General features: G+C 43.8%; 1 protein-coding gene across 4 annotated transcripts in view; it reads left to right on the top strand.

Annotated features, from left to right (window-relative positions):
• The window catches only part of SERGEF (secretion regulating guanine nucleotide exchange factor), a 231267-nt gene that overhangs the window by 46540 nt on the left and 156938 nt on the right, over nucleotides 1-27789 (top strand). For all 4 annotated transcript variants that reach the window (XM_039236806.1, XM_039236805.1, XM_039236804.1 and 1 more), the window contains one exon: nucleotides 3788-3954. In XM_039236806.1, coding sequence (XP_039092737.1) covers nucleotides 3788-3954 — 167 coding nt within the window. The remainder of the gene's footprint in view (nucleotides 1-3787; nucleotides 3955-27789) is intronic.

Here is a 27789-nt window from a genome sequence, read left to right as displayed (position 1 = left end):
TAGTTTATGTATATGTAATACAAAAATATATTTTAATAAATAGATGAATATATGTGTATCTGTGGTGTGTATGTGTACATACACATACATACACACACACACACACACACACACATATACATATAATTATATAATATGTTAAAAAAACATTTTACTAATAGGTGAGTGCAGACTAGCAAGTTTGGGGATCCATGGTCTGGAAGGTGGGATCCATGGTCTGGAAGGTGAGATCCAGACCCTGAGCCTGGCATTTCCCTATGGTGGCCCCAGCCTGCAGTTCTGACCTACCCTTCAGTCCCTCTTCCTCGTGACCCTCACTGTCTCTCTACCTGACCCACCTTATGCTTTTTTGGTCTCTGTCATTGCTTGTCCCTTCTCCCTACTCCTAGAATATTCTCCCTCATCCTCCCATTTTCTTTTCCTATCTAGAAGTTCACGTCAAATGATACTTCTTCCATCAAACCTGCCAGGAGAATTCCAGCTTCAAATGGTTTCTCCAGGCTCTTCAGGCATACTTTGTCAATGCTACTTACTTGGCCTCTGTTGTTTTCTGTGTTGTGTTGGGAACTTTGGCTGCCTATACTTAATGTCTTGGCTCCATAGTGATTTTATGTCAATTTGCACATGGGCTTACCTGAAATTATATTTTACTTGCTAACTTTATTTTGTACTGTTGGTCATTTTTCTCATTTATCTTAAGATACACACCTATGCTTTTTGGATGACATTAATGTATCTATCTTTTATCATAGTAATATATAATTCTTTTACTATTAGGAAAAATTCATTTGTTACATTTGTGCTCTAAATCTCCTTGGATTTGATAGCATACTTCTGCTTGAGACATAGTTTTGTCTACAGTGCATTAGTGAACATTTTTTGTATATGGATTCATTGTTTTCTTTTACACTGGTGGCCTACCATCATAATCCTTGTGTTAAATGCCTTTATTTCAACGCTTACAGTCCTGAGTTCTGCAAGGTGCCCTGGGAAGTGAGCTGGTCCACAGAACATACCCATTTGGGGGCGCCTGGGTGGCTTAGTCGGTTAAGCGTCCGACTTTCGCTTAGGTCATGATCTCGCGGTTCGTGGGTTCGGGCCCCGCGTCGGGCTCTGTGCTGACTGCCAGCTCAGAGCCTGGAGCCTGTTTCAGTCTGTGACTCCCTCTCTGTCTGACCCTCCCCTGCTCACGCTGTCTCTCTCTCTCTCTCCTAGAAATAAATAAAAAAAAACATTTAAAAAAAAAAAAAAAAAAGAACATACCCATTTGATCTGGGCTTTCCCTCTCCTCAAATACTGTAAGAACTGACAGCAGCTGAGTAATCACTGGAGCTACCAATGATTGGAGTCAGAATTCACAGATATTAATCTTGATTTCACCACCTGCTGGTTGTTTGGTCTTGGCCAAGTCATTTAACCTCATCTGCGAAATAAATTTAGTAATCTGTACTCCCTAGAATTATTTTGAGGATTAATTGAGATAGTGGCTCTGAATGTACTGGGCACCTAAGAAGTGGTCAATATGGGTCTGTTTAAAAGGAAAGGAAAAATAAGAATCTCCTTTGTCTTCTGTGAGCCTTCTGATGCAGAGTATATTTTGGGGAGAAATAGGTAGCTTTCAGAGAGTGCACCTACCTGACTGAGCAAACCTAGACTGGAGAATGAAGGCTGGACATCCAATCAGCCTGGTTTTGGGGCTTGTCTCTGATAGAATGTCTGTGGCCTCCTCAGGGAACATGAGAATTAATTAGTTAATCTTTGTAAAGTGCTTTGAAGGTGAAAAGTGCTATGTAAGTAGAATGGTTGAATTGCTATTGGAGGTGGAATAATGGCGGCAGCATATTCAGGCAGTCTTACCTGCCTTGGACATTAATAATCAATAGGAGAGAAGATTCTAAAATGTTTTACTTGATAAGAAAGGATTTATTGTGGGACTTGTGATAACATAATTCTTTGATAGTCTTGCAGATAGCAACGTGCCAGTTGCTTCCCTCAGAAAAATGCTAGGGTCAGTTAAGTAACAGTCCCCTCTTTTAGCTCCTTGGGACCCTCCCTGCTAAGGCAGTATGGTTGTAAATCCTACCCAGCTCATGCAGAGGTACCGTTTGTCAGTTTTGGATGTTTTATGGGTCCTGGGCACATGAGTTTTTTTGTGGGTCCTACAGAAGTGAGGGAAGGATATTGAGTGTTGAGTGTTGGTTATCCAGTGATCCATACCCATGTGTGAAACCAATACAGAATAGTAGTACCACGAGCTAGTAGAAGGAGGTGTGACTTAGTTGGGACCCTGGTGACCCTGGGCTAGTCACTTCTCTGAACCTTAGTTTCTCACCTGTTAAATGGGGACATAGTAGTTGATGAGGACAGTAATAAAGGTGGCTCACAGAAGGGTGGGTTTCACCCTTTCTGTGGAGGATTGAGGGGTACAAAAGGGCTTGACAGAAACGGTGGTACATGAGCTGGACTGTACAGGTGCAGCCATAGTTTATCAAATGAATAATATGAGGAAAGGGCTTCTATGGCGAAAGGAACAACACATGGGAGGCCATGAAGCAGCATGTCTGAGGGGACCCACTCCTAGTTCCTGTCATATACCTACTGCACAGACTTTTATGCATGCATACCATGGGCTGCACAGACTTTTTTCCCTCTTTGAGGAAGCTCAGAACTTCTTGGCATCTCCGATGGTGTCCCTGAGCAGATTGATCCCGAGGACTATATCCCTTCAATATTCTGACATTTCCCCCATGAGTCTGTAGTTGTATTTTAGCTGACACTATAAACCATGTGTTGAAAGTGGGGCCAGATGAAGCGTTGATACCAAACAAAGTAGTATCATAGTAGTAGATTTGTCTAGAATTTAATATGCATTGCTTAGTGTTTTGTCTCCTAAGCAAAGTTTTTCTTTGTTAAAATAAACATGTATAAAGAATTTATTCAGCGCACATGGTTATGCATATTTATTGCAGAGAATCTGTTAATAATCTATGCCTCATCGGATTTTGCATTTCTGTTGAAATAACAAATGTGGCACTTGGTACAACTGAACGAGTTCGGTGAATTTTTTCTTATCTGGGAGAAGAAAGGCATTTCTCCTTTTCCAAATTCCATTTTCTTCAATCATCTTTTGCACTGGCCAGCTTCCCAGGTGGTGCATCTGGGGAACTGAGGCTTTCCTGGCTGTAAATGATTTTGTCTTTTTTCCCTTCTCTCACTCTCTTCCTTCTAGCACACATAGACACTTGCCTTGGGACTATGAGAATTGCTTTTTTTGGGTATGAGCTTAGACTCTGAAGGTTCTTTTATGTTATACGGGGAGAAAACACATGAAATTGGCTTTAATTGTGCTAAGCGTAAGGTGCTATGAGATTGTGGCATGGGGCAGGTCAGGAGCCTGGGGGTCTTTTGGGGTGGCTGATGGGCCCTGTATTGGGTGAGAGGGAGGAGAGCCTGAGTACAGAGATTTGGGCAAAGCATGAGGAGGGGTAGGGATGCCGTAAAGGGTGGACCCTGTAGCCCGGTCCCTATCTTTTAAAATGCAGGTGCACAGGCTTTAGAATCGGCCTCTGCTAGAATCCAGCTCTGGTACTCCCTGCTTGTTTGACCTTGGTCATGTCATTTCACCCCTCTGAACCTCAGTCCCCATGTCTGTGGAAGATAGGATGGCTCCTGGTACTTGGCACTTGGTACTAAAATAAACGTTCACACTTTCTCTTGTAGTTCTTTGCCTACCCATGAGATTATAGCTGTGGAATGTAGCCTTAATTCAACTGATGTTTGTTTTTAGAAACTGGCAAGGTGTTTACCTGGGGCCGAGCGGACTATGGTCAACTAGGGAGGAAGCTGGAGTCTCATGAAGACTGGAAACTACAGAGCCATGATTCATCCCTCCCCTGCTCAGAACCACAGAAGAGCATGCCTTCCTGTCTGCATTGCTTAACAGGAGCAGCTGAGGTAGGATGTGACTTTCCATAGATGTGATACGTCTCTTTTCCTTGTCTTTCATTGAAATGGTTACTGAGGGCCTACTGTGTGCTTATAGCGAAGGCATTATGGTGGGTTCCATGCAGGACTCTGAAGAGGTCTTTGCCTCAAGTTGCTTGTGGTTTAATCTGGTAGGAAAGGGAGTTACCTAGATAACTGTACCTCAACGCAGACTGTGTGTAACTCCTTTAGAGAAATTCCAAGTACCCTGTGTCCACTTCAAAGAGTGAGAAATGATTTCAGGCTACTGTGATTGGGTTAGACTAGTGTCATGGAGGCCATGGCTTTGAGTGGTGCCTTGGAGGATGGATCAGATTCCAGTAAGCAGCTGTAAGAAAGAAGAGGACTTTCAGGTGGGCACGAAGGCTGGAACAGGGTCACGGGGGTAGGAAAGTAAAGAAACTATTTGGGGGAGCATTGGTGGGTCAGTTTGGCCAGAGCATGGGGTGTCTGTGGGGGTGAATATGAGCTAGTATCCAAAAGACAGGTTGCAGCCTGATCAAGGGGGCTTTTGTACTGAGCTAAGTATTTTGCATTTCTGTTTATATTTCCCAGTGCAGAAAATATTGTAGTTCAGTTGCTTCTTCAAGCCCCTTTAATTCCCTGAAATGTCTTGAATTTCTACATTTAAGGCAGGAGTCTTAATTTCTCCAGGGTGTGTGTTTCTGTTACTAAATTTTACTTTGCTGTTGTCCTTAAAAAAAGAAAAGGCTAGTTTTTTGAGAAGAATGAGGATGGCCACGTAGGAAATGTGCCTCTGAACCTGAGTTGGCTTAATGAAGGAGTTCAGTCTTCATTCAGAGTCTGTCAAAAAAATTAATAAGCTAGCGAGACTTCTGTAATTAGCATCAGACTAATTACAACCCTCTTCATACCTAGAGGGCTCCCCTTCCCCGGGGGCCTGCTTGGCCTCCTCCTTCCGGGTATGTAGGACGGTTCCCAATTTCTGCTTCACATCCCAGACCTGCTCCTCCTGGGCCTTTCCTTAGTGCCAGGTTAAGTCTGTCTGTCTTTCTTGCTCTCTTTTTCTTCTTTAATTGACAAGGCACTCATTAAACAACACCAAAAAGGCAATTTAGACATGGTGGTGGTAATAACAACAATAATAATGGTAATAATAATAATAAAACCATCTTTAATCTTAACCACCGTAACAACTACATTCCCTGTTGCATGTACACATGTACATACTTTCCAAAGTTACAGTGAGATATTTGGTGTTCAGTCTTCATTTATTTTATTGCAAATGCTTTGCTTTGTTGCTTCATGATCTCTAAGGCCATTTAAAATGGCTCTGTAACATTATGTGATTCGAAGGTTCTGGGATTTTCCAAACCATTCTTGGAATGTTAGACATTTAGATAATTTTCTCTTTTTTTGTCACTATGGTGGACTCTGCAGTGAATACCCTTTTGAGGTGTTAATTTTTAAGATACAGTCTTAAGGATGAAGTTGCAGGGGCAAAGGCCATGAGCATCTTTAGGACTTTTGCTACATTTCTCTAGATTCTGTTTGAGAGAAGTTGACTTCCCCAGCTGCGAATAAGGGAATGCAGTATTGTAGCTAGTACGGTCTGCTTAGCCAGTGAAGGTGCTGAGATCTTGGTCCCGAGTGCATTAGACCCTTTATTCTTCTTTGTCTTTCCCAGAACATTTAAGACTCTGTGGGCAGGTAGCGTAGCAGAGGCACAGAGGCTTCACAGATATTTCTGAGTCGCTGGTTTTATTGGCAAGATCAGGATAATAATACCTACCACAAAAGGTCATCCTTGAGGATTGTAACTAAGGTTCTTGGCTTGTGGCAGGCACTCCGTAACTGTTGGGTCCTTTCTCTTCTTCACCTTGTAACACCGTGTGGTGGCCATCATGTGTAGTACTGTGACAGTGCAGACATATAGCCCAAGAGCCTGACATTGATGTGACTTTTGTTTAGCTTCTTCGTGGAGCAATCTGAGGATGTGGCTTGAGCCTGGAGTGTCATGGCCGCTTCATTATTTAGTGTTCCCTTCATTTCTGCTCTAGTCTCTGGGGCGCTGGTATGTGTGCATGCTGGTCTCACTGCAGGTTCAGATGCCAGGCTGTCTCCTTTTGGTAAATTGGGTCTGGGAATTATCCTCACGGTTGATGTCCAGGTCTGACCTGTCAGTCATCTATTTGCCTGAGGCCCAGAGCCAGGCCAGTGGGCAGCTATAAGGCACCAGGAGTGGATTCACCTTGGAAAAGATAAAAGCCATCCTAGAGTGGGTACTGCCCTGGGAAGGGTTTGGTCAGGGAGGTGCAGAGACACCTGGGGAGACAGGAACAGCCTTGAACTAAGCTGATGATTCCTGACTTTCAAGGAATTAAGAGTGGCCCCTACATGACCAGTTGCCTTCTTCTGTGTCCAAGGGATAAGCAGAGGGAGGAGTGAAGTGTCTGGGCTGGGATCCAGAGTGACAGCCCACATGAGGGGAAAGCACAGGTGGCTTAACCATCCCTTCTTGTGAACAAAAGAAAGCAAATAAACACAATGTTACTTGGTGGTGATTATGGGCCAGGCAACGTGCTAAAAAACTTTACATGTATTATTTCCTCCTTTCAATAAAACTGAGTGCCAGTGTTATAGTCACTGCTTTATGAGTAAGGATATTCAGGCTCAGAATGGGGAAGTCATTGGCCCCAGATCACACAGTAGGTAAACAAACAATGGGGCTGGGACTTGAACTTGAAGTACTTGAAGCTTACATCTTTTTGGTATAGATGAAGTAAAGTTGCATCTGTCCTTTTGCATATATATGCTCACCTGGATGAAAGTTCTGGGAGTCTGGGAGGCAGAGTCTCTGATTCCCTGAGATTCTCAATTCTTTCTTCTGAGCCATGCCTCATCTCCAGCCTGAGAAAGACTTTGAGACTGTACCCCTGGCAGGCCTCCCTTTAATGTTCTCACAGTGGTGAAGACTATGTGTTTCATGCTCTATCAGCTTGGCCTTAGAGACTCGGCCCCTCTAGCCATTCTTGGAAAATTCCAGGGATAACAGAATCATTGGGATTAACCCCCCCCCTCCCCACACACACACTATGTACCTATCAGGGCAGAGTGTGTGTGAACCACAGCAGCTTCCCAGGCCCCGGGTGGGGCTGCCACATTTCCCATGGAACCTTGGCTCTAAACTCTGCCCAAAGATGGAGGCCTGCATTTCACAGCTGGGCAGAAGTACTTGTGCTCACTCAGTGGGTACATTGGGGCTCCCCAGGATTCTGGAGCAGCTAGAGCTGGGCATCTGGTGGGTTAGCGGAGTCATCAGAAGACCTGCTTGACTGAAGGTCAACAGCCTCTGAGGAGACAAGGTCTGGGTTAGGAATCCGAGCTGGGTTGCAGCTCTGGTTCTGCCCTAATTGAGTGAATTTTGAAAAGCTCCTTTTCTTCCCATACCCCCATTCGTAGGTACGGGATGTTAGACCAGGTGATGCCTGATGTTTCTTATAGATCTAAGAGTACCTTCCATCTCTGATTCTTATTTTATGGAAATGATCACTACTTAAATTTATAATGACTTTTGCCCCTGGAGTCCTTCAGGGTCGTAGCCAAGATCACTTGACCCCTAGCTGTTGGCTCAGTTTTGGCAGACCTGAGCATGTTAACTGATCCAGAAGAAGTTCTAGGCTTTAGTACCACTTGAGTCTTGCTCTGCCTCTTCGCCTTGGCTCTGTTCTCTGCCCTTGTTCCTTGTCCCGAGGGGCTCCTGTTCCAGTTTAGGTCATTGGGATTTTAATATGATGCTGCCGCCTAGTCCTCCCAGGACTTGCAGTTCGGCTTTGATTCCTGTCCCTGTGGCCGTGAGCTTATTGCCAGGGCAGGCGGACGTTTGTGACACTACTTCCTACCACCTGCCACCCTTTCCACTGGCTCTGTGTGTGTTGTCCCACATTTCCTGCTCTCCTGAGTTTATGTCCTTCTTGGCTTCGGGATCTTGCCTTTTCCACAGTCAACCTATGTTGACGCCAAACGTTGGTTGATGCCTGCCACATGCCTGTGCTGACCACACGGTGGTAGTGGGTACGGAGGTGGATACAGAGATAAAGAATACGTGTCTGTGCCCTCAAAGAACTTCCAGGTTTGTAAATAAATCCTTACTGTATAGAGTGCATTTGCCATTAGAGGTGCATATGAAAGGCCAAGGGAGCAGGGAAGATGGAATGATTTATGCTGAAGACACCAATTGAACAGAAGTGTTGTTTGAACTGGGTCTTTAAAAACAAGGAGGAGTTTAGTTTAGCAAAAGGAGAAGGACATTCCAGGCAGAGGTGACAACATGAACTGAAGCTGTGAATCTAGATCTGTTCCAACTCCTGGGATGGTCAGGATGCCTGCCCATTCCAGTGGGCCACCCCCGGTTGTGGTCTAGCTGCCTGTCTAGCCTGTCCCGTCCCCGCCACCCATCTTTCTGTTGGGATTACTGCCTGAAGGAAGATAAGTTCCACAACATTATCTCCTTGGATCCTGGCATGATGCTGTGAAGTAGGCCAGACTTAGAATGATTATCCTCCTTTTACAGTTGAGGAAACCGAGGCCCAAAGAGGCTAGCTAGGAGACTGCCCAAGACAAACACTGATTCCTAGTGTTTCTGAGGGCCTTGTTCTGGGCTCATTCTGCAGCCCTGGTCCTGAGTCATGTTCCTGGTTTAAATTCTGCCCACGTTTGGTTGAGGAGCACCAAATCCCAGTCAGGGAGCTCAGTGTGCATGTGCGTGTGTGCACACACACACAGCCATTGGAGCGGGAGCGGGAAACGTGGAGATAAACAAGAGTTGAACCAGGGGTGGGGTAATTGTCAAGCCCAGATGCCATCAAGCCTCACTTTGCCACAGGACTAAGGCTGTTTGTTGGAGGATCTACCTGTGCACTGGGTCTGGGTGAAATCTGTCAGAATGAGTGGGAAAGAAGCTATTTTTAGTTTGCAGAGTCACTCACTCAGCTGTGCTAGCTGAGGTTTGAGCCAGTCCCCTACGCTTTCCACAGTGTTATTTCAGAGGGAGAAATACCACTCGAATGCTGTGTAAAACCCATTAACGAACCTGGAAGTTTCCAGGGCGTCTTTGTCCCGTAGCTCCCTCGGAAGGCCGCCCTTCCTGAATGACCTTCCTCCTTTCCTATATTTAATGCATTTCTAATTTTAAGTTTGTGTCAAGACTGTGGGACTTCGGTGCCCTAAATAACACAGAAATCTACCACCAGTACTCAGCTGAGTCCAGAGGGCTCTGACAGAATTGAACACAGCCTGAAGAAGCATTCCCAAGTAGCTCTCTGGAAAGTAATCTCTAGCATCATTGCCATTCTTGGAGAAGCAGGAGGACTCTGAGACCAGGCAGCCCCGGGAGCCCAGACCTTCCCAGTGTGGCAGGTTCTAGAGGCCACCCCACATGGGGTAGCAGTGTTCACCCCAAGACTGTTTTCCTTGGGAGATTAGAACAGCTAGAGTGTCTGTGCTGCGGCCGCTGACCCGACAAGAGGAGTAACCACACACAACAAGCGTCGAAGCAGTGGGCTGGATTTGTCCATGCGAGCGCTCTGAAGAGACAGGGCTGTTTTGTTTGAAAGGGATGGTAAAGGACACGATCCAGCAAGCACTTCTTTACTACCTGCTGTTCTCTTCTTTCCTTATATTTATCATCCCTTTCCACTAAGATATTGGACCTGGGAGCCCAAGGGCCCTATCTGTCTCATTCAGAGCTGTGTTCCCAGTGTCTAGAACAGCTCCTGCACCTTGCTGGGGCTCAGTGGATGTTTACTGACTGAAAAAATAAAAAAAGAGTGAAAGAAACAGTTTCAGAGGTACGTGACCCTCTTTAGCTCCTCTGCACTCTCTCCCTACAGTCCGTGCTTCTCAGTCCCACGCCAGTTCAGGAATAGGCATTTCTGTGTTTTCAGATGTTTGGGCATCACATGTCCTGCAGAGCCAGAGAACAGATAGGCTCTGACCCCGTAATATGCTCGAACAACCCAGAAGTTTCTTACGGAATCTGTTGATAATGAGGCTTGTAGTCCTTTAGTGCTTCTCAATTTACCAAGTGCTGTCACACATGTTCATCTTCAGTTTTTGTTTTCTTTTATTCAGCAGATGCCTTTGTATGCCTGTCTGTCCGAGCACCACGTTAGGCAAATGGGGGAAGCAGAGAAGGGCGGAACCATTCCCGCGTTAGGGGCCTGTGAGCTAGTAGCAGGGCTGAGATCAGTTCATCACAGGACAAGCTGAATGTGACAAAGGCTGCAAGAGTCTGACAATGATCCCATCTTTTCCCATGTCCTTGGGGACCTTTTCTTTCTTGCATTTTCAGCCCCTCTGGTTCTGTTGGATCCCATAGGGTTGGGGTGTGGGGTGGTTGGGGTGGGAGGTGGTGACTGGAGAGGCTTCCTAAATTGGAAGCTTTGACATTAAATTATTTCTCAAGGGAGCTAATGCAAAATAACAGGGGAATCTTGGCAAGAGCTTGCATTAGGAGGAAAGCAGAGGAAGAGCAGCCAGATAGAGACTGTGTATTGACAAGAGAGAGAGAAAGCAAGCCAGGAACTGCAGTGTTCTCAGAAGCTAAGGAAGTTTCAACAGGGAGGTCAGGGAGGTCGGAGGCTGAGAAAAGCTGGCTGGGCTTGGCGATGGGAGGTTTGTGGTGTCATCTCTGAGGGTCTGAAGCTAGGACATAGGGAATGAAGGGATGGTGAGAAGTGCAGGCTGCGGGTGTGGATGGCCCTTGCAGAGATTCTGTGGCCAGAGGAGGATGAGAACAAGGTCAGGAACTGGGAGGAGAGCTTGGTTCGAGTTGGCTTTGTGAGCTTGGGGAAACTGGAGAGTGTCAGAAGGTTGAAGGAAAGGATTAGAGGGAGAGAGCGCACCATGGGTAGAGATGCAGGAGGCAGGGGGTTAGTGGAGCTGGGCGCCCAGGGAGATAAGAGAGGCCCGAAATCTCTGTGAAGGGGTTAGTGGTAAGACGGAAGGACGCTTACTTGCAGGGCAGGGGTAAAGAAAAAAGGGGACCTGTGAAGATGGAGGTTTGGAGGGGGAGAAGAGAAACACTTTAAAGTGTGTACATCTTTTGTCGTCACGTTACATCTTCATTTTATTTCTTCAGTAAATGTTTACTGCATCTCAGCGTGACCCATACACACTGCAAGGTGCCAAGAATTCACAGAGCAGTGACCAAGTGGCTGCCCGGTGCTGTCACACGGTATTTATGAGGTACTACAGTAATTATTAAGATGTCTGTCTCTAAACCAAACATTGAGTTCTTGGAGCACAGACACTGTCTTATTTATCCATGCACATAGAGGTCCCGGCTTGGTCCACAGTAAGACATCGGTGCAAGTGTGCTGAGGAAAGGGTGAGAGTCCCTGCTGGGTGGCTTAAGTCTTCCTGGTGAGCTTGGAAGCCAGCCTGTCTGCTGGAGTGATGAGGTTAATGTGGGCAGGCCTCCGGGCAGGGATGAGTTGGCCTTACTCTGTAGGGAGTCCATCCAGCAACTACTGAGAAGTGGCAGAAAGAAGACACTCTTACCCCCAAGTGGTGGGCAGGACAGTTGTCGCTGCCCTCATTCTGGGGGCGAGGGAGCAGAAGTCGAGAGAGAAAGCTGTCATGAGCTCCAGGTTATGCAGCACACAGTTACACGGTGCAGGGCCGGGTACCCAGCTCCCAGAGCCCTGCCCTCCTCATGGCCAGCACCATGAGCTGTGCACCAACAGCTTCCTCTCAGGACAGTTCTGCCCAGGATGTGGCCCTGTGCTCTGGCTTTGGCTCTCACTAGGTGGTCGTTGTGTGTGACAGAGACCTGGCAGCCCTCTCCAGACTTGCAGTCCAGGTCACGTCTAGTGAGGAACAGCAGGAGGACGAGGATAGCCCCAGCAAGGGCGGGGGCGGTGAGGTTGACTCACGGGGGTGGTAAAAGCCCAGTGCTGGCTGGGGCGGCGGGGCTGACGAGGCAGTCTTGAATGTAGAGTGAGTCCTGGGTTGGAGTTTCTGCTCTGTCACCCACCATCCATGTGACTTTGAGTCAGTCAGACCTCTCCAAATACTGCTTTATCTTGCGCACAGGGCAATTGAAGTATGCAAATGAGATATATAAGGGCTTTTGCAAACCCTAAAGTGACATACAGACGTTGTGTTGGGTTCACAGCGTATGAGCCACCCTGTGCTTCAGACACAGGCTTTGTTAGAAGTATGGGTCAGAGCTGCTCTTCTGTCTTAATCACTTGGGATCCTAGCAGCTACACAGAACTGTCCTGGATCTTGTGATAAACACTTCCTAGAATCAGAATCAGTGAATGCAGCGGAGACCAGGTGCTTGGTAATCCATGGCCAGTCTCCAGGCAGTGCCACAGAGAGTGGATTCCGGTCGAGGTTAGCCATCAGTGTCGACAGCAGGGATGTTTCTGGCTTGCTCTCTCCCAGCTGCAGAGCAAATTCATCAGCCCTGATTTAAAGTCCCAGTGACCTCCTGTGTCACCACCATGCTCCACAGCATTACGACTGCCCCAGGCCGCACTCAGGTTCACCCTGGAGCTGACCAGCTGTCTTTTGTTGCATTTGACCTTGAAAATGGAGCTGTCCCAGGGTGAAAGTAAATCATGCAGAGGTTTAGAGGGAAAGCAGAAGCCAATGAGAGTTTAAAGGAGGCTGCGGTGGTTTGATGAGAGAAATGTGAGCTCTGTGAAGGCCGGTTGGCCAGGGGAGTAAAACTGCCTCCGTCTCTGCCCCTGTCCTTCTAGCTTGAACCCCCATGATCTCCCACCTGATTTCAGTGGCATCCTCTCAAGTGAGAACCTCTTGTCTCTAGTTTGGCCTCATCCCAACTGCCCCCACCTAGCTGCCCCCACCCAGCTGCCAAAATGATGTAAAATATAAATCTGATTTTGTTATGCCCTTAACCGTTTTTTTTTTTAAAGATGCTTAACAATACGAAAAAAAAAAAAAAAGATTCATTTCTACAATAAACATTTATTGGAAACCTACTATATGGAAGAAACTTAGCCAAGCCTTTGTGATTATAGAGGAGTATAAGACTTAGCCTCTTCCCTCAAGGGGAAGGACAAACACCGTCTGTAATCCCCCCAGCCAGTGTGCATATAATGGGGTTCTTAGAGGATAAGTTCTGGGGTTGCTTTCGGCCTTGTTCACCACTGTATTCCCATCACCTTGATTAGTGACTGGCACATAGTAGGTGCTCAGCAAATAATTGTTGTATGTATGAATGTGTGCCCTTACTTTTCAAGGGCTTCCCAACCAGGATGAAGTCTAACATCTCCAGCTTGACATAAGAAGCTCTTCTTGGGGTGCTTGGGTGGCTCAGTTGGCTGAGTGTCCAACTTCAGCTCATGTCATGATCTCACAGTTCATGGGTTCAAGTCCCACGTTGGGCTCTGTGCTGATAGCCCAGAGCTTGGAGCCTGCTTCAGATTCCGTCTCCCTTTCTCTCTCTTTGCCCCTCCACTGCTTGTGCACGTGCGTGGGGGCTCTCTCTCTCTCAAATAAATAAATAAACCTTAAAAAAATTTAAAAAAGAAGCTCTTCTTGATCCTGCCCCGTCAGAATATCCAGCCTCGCCTCCTACCAGTCTTTCCCTTGCATTCTGCACTTCATCTGTAATGAACCAACAACATTATCATATTGTTTGATACTTCTGAGTCTTCGCACGTGCTGCTTCTTCTGCTTTCCTTTGCCCTTGGCTGCTTGGACAGCTGCTACCCATCCCCCAGAAGATAACAAGGATGATGTCTTACATTCATCTCAGTATTCCTGCCATCCGGCCTGACAGACCTGCTGTTTTTTTCTTTCTTGATGGAGTTTTTCTTTGCTTGGTGTCATTACCTACTTTTCCTTGACTCTGTTGAGCTGCTTTCTCTGAAGCTCTTTTCCACCTTCCCTCTACCTCCCTTGTCCCTGATCCTTCTTGAGAGTCCAGATCTGGAGTTTGCTGTGTGCTGGCTAATGAACCCTGGCCTTCCTTTTGTCTTTCTAAAACACCTTCTCCCTTCCACCTGGGCCCTGTCCAGACAGCTGGACCTCTCTGCCAGTTCCATTGCACACGAACTGTACCCTGAAGAGGGCACGGATTTTGCCAGTCTCACTATCCAGGGACTGGACTCTGTGTCCTGGATCCTGATCACTGTCTGGGACCTTGTTCTGAATGGCTGATTGCTCCGTAAAATGCCATCTGCTTTATTTTGAGGGCTGGGGCTGCTTGGAGCTTCCTGCTTGGAGGCCCTCTTTGGTATTGGCACTGGCCCAAATCAGCCCTCTCACTGCCAGGCCCCTCACTTTATATTGTATGGCTGTTTGAGGAGCCTGCCCTGTAGTCACCCCTCTTTCCCAGAGGTTATTTCTGTCTAGTTCCAGCCTCTTCTTGGCCTGCAATATCTTGAGATGCTGAGACCTTGCCTGGTAGGCACCTCCTGCAGTAGATAAAGAGAAAATGCTCTGGTTACTTCCAAGGAAGCAAAACCAGGCCCTTATTTCGGGATGTGGCTCTCAGAACCCTAAGGCCCCCATTGGTGGAGGGACCACTGAATTATGACTAGAAGGGAGAAGTTAGTCTTTGTGTGATTACGTAACTCTCTTTTGTGATGCAGTGGCTCTCTCTGTGGGAGCACTGTCAGTGCTGGTGGGGACCTCCCACACCTGCAGATTGCTTTTGGAAGGAAGCTCTTTTCCCCCGAATGCCTGGTATCATCCAACATTGGGGGAGACTGGCTGTGGGTAGCAGAAATGGAAGAGCTCAGAGATGTCTTTGCAAAAAGAGCAGTTTCTACAGCCATCAATTGTGAAGCTTTTGGCTGTTCAAAGAGGTCAGAAGTGTGAGAGGAAAGGGAAGCAGGAGGCAGTGTGGGAGCCCGCTCGTAGGCACTGGGAGGCTGCCTGTAGCTCCCATGAGGACCTTGCCATGCGCCACTTCAGGAGACCTAGCTGGCTGGGGACGGCACGGCTGCTGAACAAAATGTAGGTTGTCGTAGCCAGCACCCCCAGGATTGCGTGAGGAAAGCTCCTCACTCCAGAAAGGTAATTTAGTCATTCTTGAGGATCTTCTTTGTGGTTTTATTTCCACGTGATTCCTTTTGAGTGAGATTTTTTTATTAATAGTCTGGAGCATGCATACCATTTGAAGATAGAATATGTATGAAGGAACAATACACAGGAGAAGGACTTGGAAGAATCAAGAGACTTAACATTGTGGCTACTTTACTTCTCTGAGCCTCAGATTTTATGTCTGTATAATAATTATATGGCCTGCCTCTCCAAGTTGTTGTCAAAATGTGGTTGTGAATATGAAAACATTTTGTAAACCAGGAAGCAATAAATGTAAGTTATGTTAGTTGATTTCTTTGTCATATCCAACCTTCTCTGGGTTTTCAGGAAACCTCAATTTCTTATAGCACTTTGGAAACCATTATCTGTTATCATAGAGCTGGAATTTGATGTGGATCATTTCCATGATTCTTCTGTTCCTCTTAATCCATCAGTACTTGTTGAGTACCTAGAGTGCATTTGAACTGTGGACTCAGAATATGACAACAGGGAGGACACAGTCCTAAGGCTTTCTAAATGGGATGTGATTGATAGTATAAATCTCCTACAGGTAAGAGCTGAGGAGTTGTGAACAGAAAGATCTAGAAGTGGTGTCAGGGCATAGTAGTCGATTAGGACTCTTGAGTCTTTGGGAAAGCTTCTTCGAGCAGATGACATTTGAAGGCTGGGCCAGACTGAATTTGATGGGTGAGAGGATCAAGCCTCTTCAGGTTCCTGAAGAATCTATGGGAGCTGGCTCCTTAGAGGTGATCAACCTGGGGATGGCATTGGCAGGCTTGAGTACTCAGTTAAGAAAGGCTTGATTGGGAACAATAGGATTTTTTAGAAATAATAGTGTTAGCTCCTATGTATTGATCATTGACTATGTACCATGTATCATGTTAAGCACTGTGTAAATATCACTTTCTTTCTTTTCCTAAATGTTTCTTTTTTTATCTTTGATAGAGAGCAGGAGTAGGGGAGGGGCAGAGAGAGAGGGAGACAGAGGATCTGAAGCCAGCTCTGCACTGACAGCCATGGGTTCGAACTCAAGAACCGCAAGATCATGAGCTGAGCCGAAGTCTGATGCTCAACCGACTGAGCCACCCAGGCGCCTCTAAATATCACTTTCAATTCTTATCACATGCCAGTGAAGCATATACTATTTTGTTCCTCTTTTGTACATGAGGAAACTGAAACTTGATGAAGTAACTTGTCTAAAGACACAGGAAGTAGAACTAACACAGTGGTGTGTGATGGGCTAGGAGACATGCAGATGCCTGGGTAGTGGTTTTCCAGACTGGAAGACAAAAAGGTGACTGAATGGTGCTCACCCTACCACCACCTCTACAAGTCCAGGTGGTATCAGAGAGAGAGAGCCTGTGACAGCTCATTATCTGCTTGGGGCCTGGGCATAGGCTAGGGGAGGTGAGCAGAACCAGAGTGGCTTTCCTTCCTCAGAAACTGCCGCTTTAAAGCTGGGACAATGAAGTGTGCCTTTGAAGAGCTGAGAAAACATATCTTAATTTCTATGGTCCCTTCTCGGGCTTCGGTTCTCATTCAGAGTGACAGCAAGGATGCGTTTCAGAGTATCCCAAGCCCAGCTCCCTTACCTGCAAACCCAAATCTTATCACTTCACAGGGTTCAGGTGAGAGTTTACCCAGTTGAAATTTTTTTTGGACAATTCCCAATGCCATTTCAGATCTAAGCTCCTTGAGGACAGGCACCATGTTGTGGTTGCAGCTGTATGTTAAGGCATGGGACAGTGTCTGTCAGAAAGCACATGGCTAGCATTTGTTATGGAATTGAATGGAAACCTCTTCTTAATTAGAGTCTGAATCACTCTATTGCTGGTTTGATTTTACTCTAATATCTGATCACCTCATCCGTGGTCATCTTCCAGAGGAGAGCATATGGTGCTGCAGAGTGGGCACTATATTTTAGGATTCATTTGGGTCTCATGCCTGTCCTGCTGGGCAGGGCAAGGGGCTATTCACACAGGAGGCACCTGGGGAAGCCTTGGGGAGAGCTCCACCCACTCTGAAGCCAGCTGGGACAGGCCCACTGTGGGATAGCTGTGTTGGTAGCTAACGGAGTTGTGATACGTGACATCTGGAAGGAAAGGAACAAAAACAGAATGCTAACTCCTCTTGTTGTCCCAGCATGAGGGTCATAGAAATATAAACATCTTCTTCCATCTACAGTGCTCTATCCCTCAGATGCCTTCCTAAAGGTAAGAACACAGAGGCCTGCAAATGGTACATTTCCCTTTGCACCCCTCAAGGTGAAATTTTTGCTACTGCATGGGGACTTGCGGGAGCACTTCTGTAGTTACTGCCATACAATGCGTTTATCATTCTGCTCCCCTGGCACATTTTGCCAAGCTGCATAATTTCCCTGTTCTTTCCTACACTCACCAGCTCTGTGACGATGATACATCTCGCGGCCAAAGCCTCCCTGATCAGCCTGTGGTACAGTGGAAAGAGCAATGTATTAGCTAATGATGACAGCGGGTGGCATTCACCAGGTCCCAGTGGGGTGCCAGGTTTTCTGCCAAGTGCTTTCTAGACATCATGTCTTTAATCTTCATGACTATCCAGTAGAGTTGAAATTATTCTTCTTCAGTTTGCAGATGATGAGAGTGAGGTGTGGGGGTGGCTACTTGTCCAAGGCCATGTGGCTAATAAGTGACATAGCAAAACCTATGGTATAAGATACCAGTATTCCATTTTGAACTCTAATGTGGATTCACTGTGGGACCTGGGGCCAGAGCCTCTGCTTCCCTGGGCCTCAGTTTCCTAATCTGTGTAATGAGAAGCATTCCAAGGGCCTTCTGAAGCTTCCGTGCCATTGCCATTCTGATTTGGTTAGATCTCTTACCTAGCTGCATTTTCTTAAGCTTTGAGAATTGTTGTTTTGTTTTATAGTGCCAGGCTAGGTGCTATGTATTCATTCTTCAGTAAAAACATTAATATCAGGCAATTAAGAGTAGACATGGTGTAAAATAGTATGGGTAAGTACTGTCTGGTAAAAATGGTCTGTATCAGTCCACTCCGGTAGCTGATAACCCCATATGGCTACTGAGCACTTGAAATGTGACTAGTGTAACAGAGGAACTGAATTTTAAATTTTATTTTAATTCAAATTTAAATGGCCACATGTACAGTAGCTACTGTATTGGACACTGTAGGTATACCTAGTATAATAGTATAAAGCCAAATAGAGTATACGGATTCTTCCGTTCTCATCTTCTCTGTAATATGTCTCCTGTATTCCAACTAAGGCTTCGGATTCCCATGGTTAATTTTTCTGGAGGTTTAATACCTGATATATACTTACACTTGTATTCTGCTTTCAACTTTCAGCCTACTCAAATATACAATATTGCATCATTTTTCTCCTGCCTATGAGGAAAATAGAAAAGATGGATAGTGCTATGTCATTTCTCAGATGGGGAAACTGCGACCCAGAGAGGTTAAATACACTACCAGGAACTGAATAAATACTGTTTGCATGGATAAAGATTTACCTAAAGCCTTTTTTGGAGTTGTAGGCCCAGGACTGGAAACTTAGGTCTTTTGACTTCCTGGCCAGAGTTTTCCTTTATATTTCCTATCACTGGGGTGCCAAGCATAGAGTAGAGAGGCTCTGCTCATTGGAATTCTCTTAATGTTACCAGGAAAACTTTTTCTTCTCATTTGATTCCTTTGTGTACTATTTGATTTTTTTTTTATGTCTTTATTTTATGTTTGAGAGACAGAGACAAAGAGAGAGTGAGTGGGGTAGGGGTAGAAAGAAAAGGAAACATAGAATCCAAAGCAGGTTCCAGGCTCTGAGCTGTCAGCACAGAGCCCGATGCAGGGCTTGAACCCACGGACTGTGAGATCATGACCTGAGCCGAAGTCGGACACTCAACTGATTGAGCCACCCAGGCGCCCCACTATTTGATTTTTTAACTCTATATAGGCATCACTTAATTATTAGTAAAACAGATATTTGAAAAAATTATATGAAATATTATGAGGCTGTATAAGGAACTGTCCCTGTTTTGTAGTTGTCAGAGCTGTCATGGCAGTCAAAGACAAGCATGTTTTTCATGTGGATTCTGTGATCAGAAGAGGATTGAATCTTATCCCAATTCCATTTCTGGTAATGGTGAAATAGTTCTTTTGGACCAGCTCTCCCACAGAAAACAAGGATAAATTCAGACAAAATGTATAAAAGAACTACCCGATTGAACTGGAGCGTGACCAAAATCAGTCCCATTCTTCACAAATATCAAGGTCCTGACGGTCAAACAAAGACTGAGGAACAGTTCCAGATTGAAAGGATTCTAAAGAGACAGAGCAACTAAATGAAATGTACTGTTAGGAACTGGATTCTTTTGTTCTAAGGGATATTACAGGAACAATTGGTGAAACCTAAATAGAGTCTGAAGTTTGGTTGGTAGTTACATACCAGTGTTAATTTTTTAGCTTTTTAAAATTTAAGTGTTTATGTATGTATTTTTCTTTCTTATTTTTGAGAGAGAGAGACATGCATGAAGAAGAGGGGCAGAGGGGGAGAAAGAGAGAGAGGGAGAGAAGCTCAAGCAGGCGCCATGCTCAGTATAGAGCCTGATGAGGGGTTTGATCCATTACTCTGGGATCATGACCTGAGCCAAAATCAAGAGTTGGATGCTCAACTGACTGAGCCACCCAGGTGCACCAAGTTTTTAGTTTTAATGGTTGAATTGTTGCAATGTAGAGAGTGTTGACAGTTTGGCTGACAAAGACACTAATATATTTTGGAGTGGTAGGGCATTGGTTTGCCTAGTTGCTCAGAGATCACTCAGAAAAAAATAGAGAAAGAGGGAAGGTAATATAGAGCAAAGATGGCAAAATGGTAATATTTAGAGAATATGAGTGAAGGGGATACAGGAGTTCTTTGTATAGTTCTTGTAACTTTTCTCTGAATTTATTTCAAAATGAAAAGATTTTTTAAAACTTAATACTGAATGATAATGAAAATAGAACACATAAATATTTGTGGGATGTAGCTAAAGCAATGCTTTGAGGGAAATTTATGTCTTTAAATGTATATATTAGAAAAGCAGAAAGGACAAGATTCAGTGACTTAAGGTTCCATCTTTAGAAGCTGGAAAAAGAAAAATAAACCCAAAATAAGTAGAAAAAGGGAAATAATAAAGATAGGAGCGGAAATTAGTGAAATAGAAAATAAAAAACAAAAGTAGAGAAAAATAACAAAACCAAAACCAATTCTTTGAAAATATCAGTAAACTTGATGAGCCCTAGCTGGGCTGATAAGAAAAAAGAGAAAAAGATCATAAAATAGCAGCATCAGTAATGAAAGTATGTATGTCACTACAGAGTCTACAGACATTAAAGGATACCAAAGGAATATTCTGAAAAACTTTGTGCCAATAAATTTGGCAAATTAGATAAAATGGATGATTTAAAAAAATACAATGTACCAAAACTGACACAAGATGAAATAGAAAATCTGAACAATTATATATCTGTTAAAGAAATCAATTCATTATTGGGGCACCTGGGTGGCTTAGTCGGTTAAGCGTCCGACTTTCGCTTAGGTCATGATCTCGCGGTTCGTGGGTTCGAGCCCCGCGTCGGGCTCTGAGCTGATAGCTCAGAGCCTGGAGCCTGTTTCACATTCTGTGTCTCCCTCTCTCTCTGACCCTCCCCTGCTCGCGCTGTCTCTCTCTTCTAAAAATTAAAAAAAAAAAAAAAATATTAAAAAAAAAAAAAAAAGAAATCAATTCATTATCAAAAAACTTTCCCACGAAGGACCTTCTAGGCCTAGATGGTCTAACTGATATCAGATATTTAATATTAATATTAAATAAATAAATAAATATTAATAAATTGTGTAAAAAACACAATTTTTACACAAACTCTTTCAGAAAATAGAGGGAGAGGAACTCATTTTATGAAGTCAGCATGGTTCTGATATCAAAACCTGACAAAGACATTACCAAAAAAAGACTACTATGGACTAGAATTGCTCATTAACAAAGACGTAAATATCTTTAAGAAAATATTAGCAAATCAAGTCTGGCAGTATATAAAAAAGAAAGTTCATCATGACCAAGTGGTGTTATCCAGGAATAAAAACTTGCTTTAACATTTGGAAAAAAAAAAAAAAAGGAATGTAATTCTCCATACTAACAAAATAAAGGATGAAAGCCATATAATCATTTTAACAGATGCAGAGAAAACATTGAGAAAATCACAATGTGCTTTCACCGTATACTTCTTAAGTATAAGACAGTAAGGTAAGACAGTAAGATGAGAGATAACAAATGTTGACAAAGGTATGGAGAAAAGGGAACTCTTGTACACAGTTTAGTGGTAATGTAAATGGATATACACATTATGGAAAACAGTATGAAGTTTCCTCAAAAAATTAAAATTAAAAATAGAACTATCATATGATTAAGCAATCCTGCTTCTGGTTATATATCCAAAGGAAGTGAAATCAATATCTTGAAGAGATATCTGCACCTCCATGTTTATTGCAGCATTATCACAATAGCTAAGATACGGAAACAACCTAAATGTCCATTGATGGAGGAATGGATAAAGAAAATGTTGCGCGCGTACACACACACACACAGAGGAATGTTATCCATCCTTAAAAAAAAAAAGAGGATATCCTACCATTTGTAACAATATGGATGAACCCAGAGGACATTAAGCTATGTGAAATAACCAAGCACAAGAAAGGCAAATACTGCATGATCTCATTAAAATGTGAATTCTAGAAAATTTGAATTCATAAAAGCAGAGTAGAATGGTGATTGCTGTGTGGGGAATTAGGGAGTTATTTGCTAAGGGTAAAAAAGGTTCAGTTATGTGAGATGAATAAGTTCTGGAGATTAATGTATAGTATGGTGACTATTAACTATAGTTAATACTATACTGTATTATATACTTGAAATTTGCTAAGTCGTCTTAAGCATTTTTACCACACACATGCACACAAAAATAGTAACTATATGAAGTGATGGATATGCTACTTAGCTTGATTGTGGTAATCATTTCACAACGTATGTCTATATCAGATCACTTTGTACATCTTCAATATATGCAATTTTTATTTGTCAATGATAGCTCAATAAAGCTGGAAAAAATTGACATCCATTTGTGATAAAAACTCTTGGCAAATTAGAAATAGAAGGGAACTTCTGCAATCTAATAAAGGGCATTTATAAAATGCAAATATTATAATTAGTGGTGAAATACTGAAAGTGTTTCTTCTAAGATCATAATAAAGCCAGTGTGTTTTCTCTCATCATTTTAGTTCAACATTATACTGAATGGTTCTAGTGAGTGCTTCAAGTAAGAAAAAGTAATAAGAGGCTTAACAATCAGAAAATAAACAAATCTGTTTTCATTCATAGATGGCATGACTGTTGACATAGAAAATCTTAAGGCATCTGTAAATAACTATTAGAACCAAGAAGTGAATTTAACAGAGTACAAAGTCAACGTTCAGAAATTGATTATATTTTTATATAGCAGCAGCAAATAGTTTGAAGATCTTAAAAGAGCTATTTGTTTTACAATTACATTACAAAACAGGGAGCCTGGGTGGCTCAGTTGGTTAAACGTCCAACTTTGGCTCAGGTCATGATCTCATGGTTCATGGGTTCAAGCCCCACGTCGGGCTCTGTGCTGACAGCTAGCTCAGAGCCTGCAGCCTGCTTCAGATTCTGTGTGTACCTCTCTCTCTGACCCTTCCCTGCTCATGCTGTCTCTCCCTCTCTCTCTCTCAGAAATAAATAAAACATTTAAAAAGATTTTTTAAACCATAAAATATTTAGATAATAAATTGACAAAAAAAGGTGTGAAGGACCTGTACATAAAAACTATAAAACAGTGCTGTGAGAAGTTAAAGACCTAAGTAAATGGAGAGATAATATCATGTTCATGGATCAGAAGACTCAATTATTGTTGTCTGTTCTCCCCAAATAGATTTGTAGATTTAAAGCAATCCCATTCAGAATCCCAGGTGGCTTTTTTAGGGATAGAGATTGACAACCTGACTCTGTCTAGCATGCGTATGGAAATGTAATGGACCTTAAATAGCCAAAGAAATCTTGATAAAGTCAGAAGATTCACATCACCTGACTTGAAGATTTGCTATAAAACTACAGTATATCAACAACAAAAGTACAAATAACTTGATTAAAAAATGAGCAAAGGACTTGACTAGATATTTGTTTAAAGATGATATACAAATGCATATGAATACTCAGCATCACCAGTCAGTAGGGAAATGGAAATCAAAACCACAGTTATCTATGACAATTACCTACGCTTATTGTAGTGAGCATTGCATAATGATTAGAATCGTCTAATCACTATGTTGTACATCTAAAACTAATATAACCTTGTATGTCAACCATACTTCAAACAAACAAACAAACAAACAAACAAACCTACAAGGAGATACCACCTCACACTCATTAGGGTGGCTACTATAACAAAAGCGAGACAAAACAAAACAAAACAAAACACAGAAAGTAACAAATGTTGGCCAGGATGTAGAAAATTTGGAACCCTCACGCACGGTTGGTGGACATGTAAAAATGGTGCAGCTGCTGTGGAAAACAGTCTGGTGGTTCCTCAAAATATTAAATATAAAACTACCATATGATCTAGCAGTTCTTCTGGATATGTATTCCAAAGAATTGAAAGCAAGATCTTGAAGAGTGTTCAGAACAGCATTTCACAAGAGCCAAAGGTGGAAGCAACCCAAGTGTCCATTGGCAGATAAATGGATAAGCAAAATGTGGTATATACATTCAGTGGAATATTACTGAGCCTTAAGAAGGATGGAAATTCTGACAACATGTTACAACATGGATGAACCTTGAGGAAATTGTGCTGAGTGATATAAGTCAATCATAAAAGGACAATACTGGATGATTTCACTTATACGAGATGCCTAGCGTCGTCAAAAATCATAAACACAGAAAGTAGAATGTTTATTTATAGTGGTCCCAAATTGAGAACAGTTCAAGCATCCATCAGCAGGAGAATGGATAAAGAAATGTAGTATAATCGTACAGTCCAAAAGGAGTGAAATGGTACATCCAACAACATGGATGACATCTAAGAAACATTGTTCTGAATGAAAGAAGCCTTACACAAAAGACTACACACTTAATGATTCCGTATATAAGAAATTCTAACAGGCAAAACTAAAACCAATAATGTTAGGCACACATCAACTCTATTTCATAGATGGGGGCACTGGCACTCAGAGAAGCTAAACACTTGGTCTAAGGCTGCACAACAGGTCAGAGGCAGAGCTGGGCCTGCCACCCAGATGTCCTCACTCCCAGCGCACCATGTTTTTCACTACCCTGGCCGCCTTGTCAGCATTCTGGGATGTTAGCACATCAGTACCTTGAGAGGAAGGCTGAGGGTGCAGGGTGGCTTGGATTTCCTCTGATTCCTCTTTTTGATCTGAAAAGTGCTCTTCCAGCCTCCCTGTTGACCCTACTAGAATGGGCTCTTTGATCTCATAGACCCCTCCAGCTCTCCTCTTCTTTGCTAGACTGGAAGAGGAAAGAGCAGCCAGGCTGGCGAGTGCACCGACTGGGTCGTTAGAAAGGGTTTTTAAAATATATATATATTTTAATGTTCATTTATTTTTGAGAAATAAAGAGAGAGACAAAGTGTGAGTGGGGCAGGGGCAAAGAGAGGGAGACATAGAATCTGAGGCTTCAGGCTCTGAGCTGTCAGCACAGAGCCCAGCACGGGGCTCGAACCCATGAACCACAAGCTGAAGTCAGATGCTTAACTGACTGAGCCACCCAGGTGCCCTTAGAAAGGATTTTAAGGACAGTGTACTCACTGGGTTATTAGAAAGGATTTTTCTGGGGCTCCTTCCTCTGCAGTTAACACCTTTAAATAAAAATAAAACAGTCAAATAACTATGCTCCTCCTCCTTTCCAAATATTGCTGAGAATCTTTGTGGTGATATTCTTGGTTGCATGTTCCGGTGATATCTGAGCATTATGTGCAAATTGAGAAAGGGACTGACAACACCACTACCAAAGGGGTTTTCTCAAGGGGAATGACCATGTCTAGAACACAACAGCCATCTGCTGCCAGATTGACAGGGTTCCACTGACTATGAGTTTGACCCGGAGGCTGGCCTTTTCTGTGTGTTTGCTTTCTGGGGATACCCCTTGGGTCTTTGCTTCCCACTGGCTCATCAACCCTCTCGCTCCCGCCTCAGGCTAACTGTCTCCCAGGAGTCCCTCAGGAGTCACGCTGCCTGTGATGCCTGGGCGCACCTGATGATCCAGAGGAAGCCAGCAGCACACTGTATTCATGCAGTGAGGTGGCACCTCCGCTTCTATGCAGCGAAAGGGCCAAATTAATTCACCGTTGTTAGCAGTCCTCCCAGCTGAGAAGATTCATGGCAGTTCAGAATGTTCTGGTGCAAGAGTGGGTGCTGAAGAGAGGTGGATTTTTCTGTCTACACACAAATGCTCTTGCCTAATGAACCTTGATACATCATTATCTTGGAAGCCAAAGGGCTGGGGAGGGAGGTGGAGACAGGTCGGTGAGTGAGTAGAAATCAGAATAATAAAGTCTGTCTTCCTTTTTTTTTTTTAACTTAAAAAAATGTTTTATTTATTTCTGAGAGAGAGAGACAGCATGAACAGGGGAGGGTCAGAGAGAGAGGGAGACACAGAATCTGAAACAGACTCCTGGCTCTGAGCTAGCTGTCAGCACAGAGCCCGACGCGGGGCTCGAACCCACGAACCATGAGATCATGACCTGAGCCGAAGTTGGGCGCTTAACCAGCTGAGCCACCCAGGTGCCCTGGGTCTTCCTTTTAAGTTAGAAAAAACTCTTGTTTCCTACCTTGTTGTCTAGCTTGTTTATATGCTTTTCTACTTTTTCTTCTTTCCTCTACCCTCATCTTCCTCTCTTTCTCCTTGCCTCGCCCCTCTCTGTTCCTCCCACCTCGGTCCCATTCTCCAGTCTTTTATCATATGTTTTCTGATAATATGAAAATAAGGAATGGTAGGGAAAATACAGCACATCACCAAACTCCTGCCCTTGCCCCAGGTAACAGAGTAACTATGTTGGAGAAGGAGTCCAGAATGTAACACTCACTCATTTAGAGCTTATCACATTGGTATGCACTGTCCCACACAGTTCACGGTGATGAGAGAAAGGCTGTAGCCAAGCCAGAGAGGACCAAGAAACTAAGGCAGAAATGGATTAGCTTTCCCTAACTCCTTCATTTCTCTTGATACCCCCATGTACTCCTTCCTGTCTTCTCTGGTGGGCAGTATAGATGACTGCAGCTTTGTTCAAGCATCTCCTTACCATTCACGTGCTGTGTGGTCACTTTCTTTAACGTGGATCTATGTCATCCATCCTAAAGAAGCAGGGGCTTTTCTGTCTCCTCAACCTCTTATTACTAGCATGTCCTGTCATTTCCTGCTTGCCCTTTGTTAATTATTTCCAAGTCCCAGTGTTATGGTCACTGACAATGTAAAATAACTAAAGTCTCCTGTGATCTTCAGCAAAAAGGCCCACAGGAGGTGAAAGAGTCTGGGGCGCCTCGTAATATTAGGGGTTAGGGGTCTAGACTCCTGGAGAGCCAAGTCTTCTCTAATGTAACACATTGAACTGGAAGTCGGGACTCCCGCGTTCCATACCTGGTTTGCCAATAACTTGCTGCATAGCCTTGAATAAATCACTGTCCTTTGAGTCCTGGTTTTCCCATCTGTCAGAAGCTTTGGTGCCTACAGGGATGTAGGTATAAGTTAAGCTTCTTATACTGTATTGTGACCAGTCTACACCCCTGCTCAGGTATATTGTCTTTTAAAACGCTTGGTGGGCCAAATAAAAAAAACATCTGAGGGTTGTATTTGATACTCTCGCTTGTTCTTTCCTCTCCCATGGCATGCCTGGGACCACAACTGCAGAGTAAAGCCTTGGGACCAGTTCAAGTCCCCAGGGATGTCACCATGAGCACTGTGTCCCAGAGGTAGTAGCAGAGGCCCTAGCGACATGTTTGCTGGCCAGAAGGGCCTTTAAGACTTAGGGAGTTAGTAGCTGGTAAGGGGACAGTGGCCGTTAGCTGCTAGGGTTGGTCCCCTGTAGGGTCTCTGTTTCTTGGCCACTGGCTGCTTGCTTTATCCTGGAGTGTGAGGACACAAGGCAGGAAGGGTAGGACCAACCCAACCCAGCTCTGCGCTGGACAGCTCTACAACAATGCAGGACACAGCTTGTGGATGGAGGGGTTTCACAAAGGGCTGTAGAATCCCAAGCTACTAATGTCTGACCGAGTCAGGGGCCTTGTGGTCATACAGTGCTGCTTGGGTCCTTTCCCCAGTGATCCTATTTTAAGGTCATCCTTACTGTCAGAAAACTCATCCTTCCTATTTGTTTTTATTACTACTCTGGGAGGTAGTAGGACAAGGATTTTTTAAAGTATAATTTCAAATCTCTGGTTATAAAAATAGTGTGCGCTCATGGTAGGATTATACATCAAAACCACCCATAATTTCACAACGTAGAGAAAACTACTTATAACATTCTAATTCATTTTCCATCTTTCATATTTATTTTTTTAAAAATAAGATACTATGTGTATTATGTGTTTGCTTTATATCTAGATTTTCCACCTGCAATTATATTGGGAACATTTCCTCCATATTATTAAATATTCTTTAAAATAATTACTTGACATTAAAAAATAATATTCCATTGTCGAATATT

This window comes from Hyaena hyaena, unplaced genomic scaffold (assembly GCF_003009895.1).
Source record: "Hyaena hyaena isolate Hyena2069 unplaced genomic scaffold, ASM300989v1 scaffold_116, whole genome shotgun sequence".
NCBI classification, from domain to species: Eukaryota; Metazoa; Chordata; class Mammalia; order Carnivora; family Hyaenidae; genus Hyaena; species Hyaena hyaena.
This window is presented reverse-complemented; position numbering and strand designations above follow the sequence as displayed.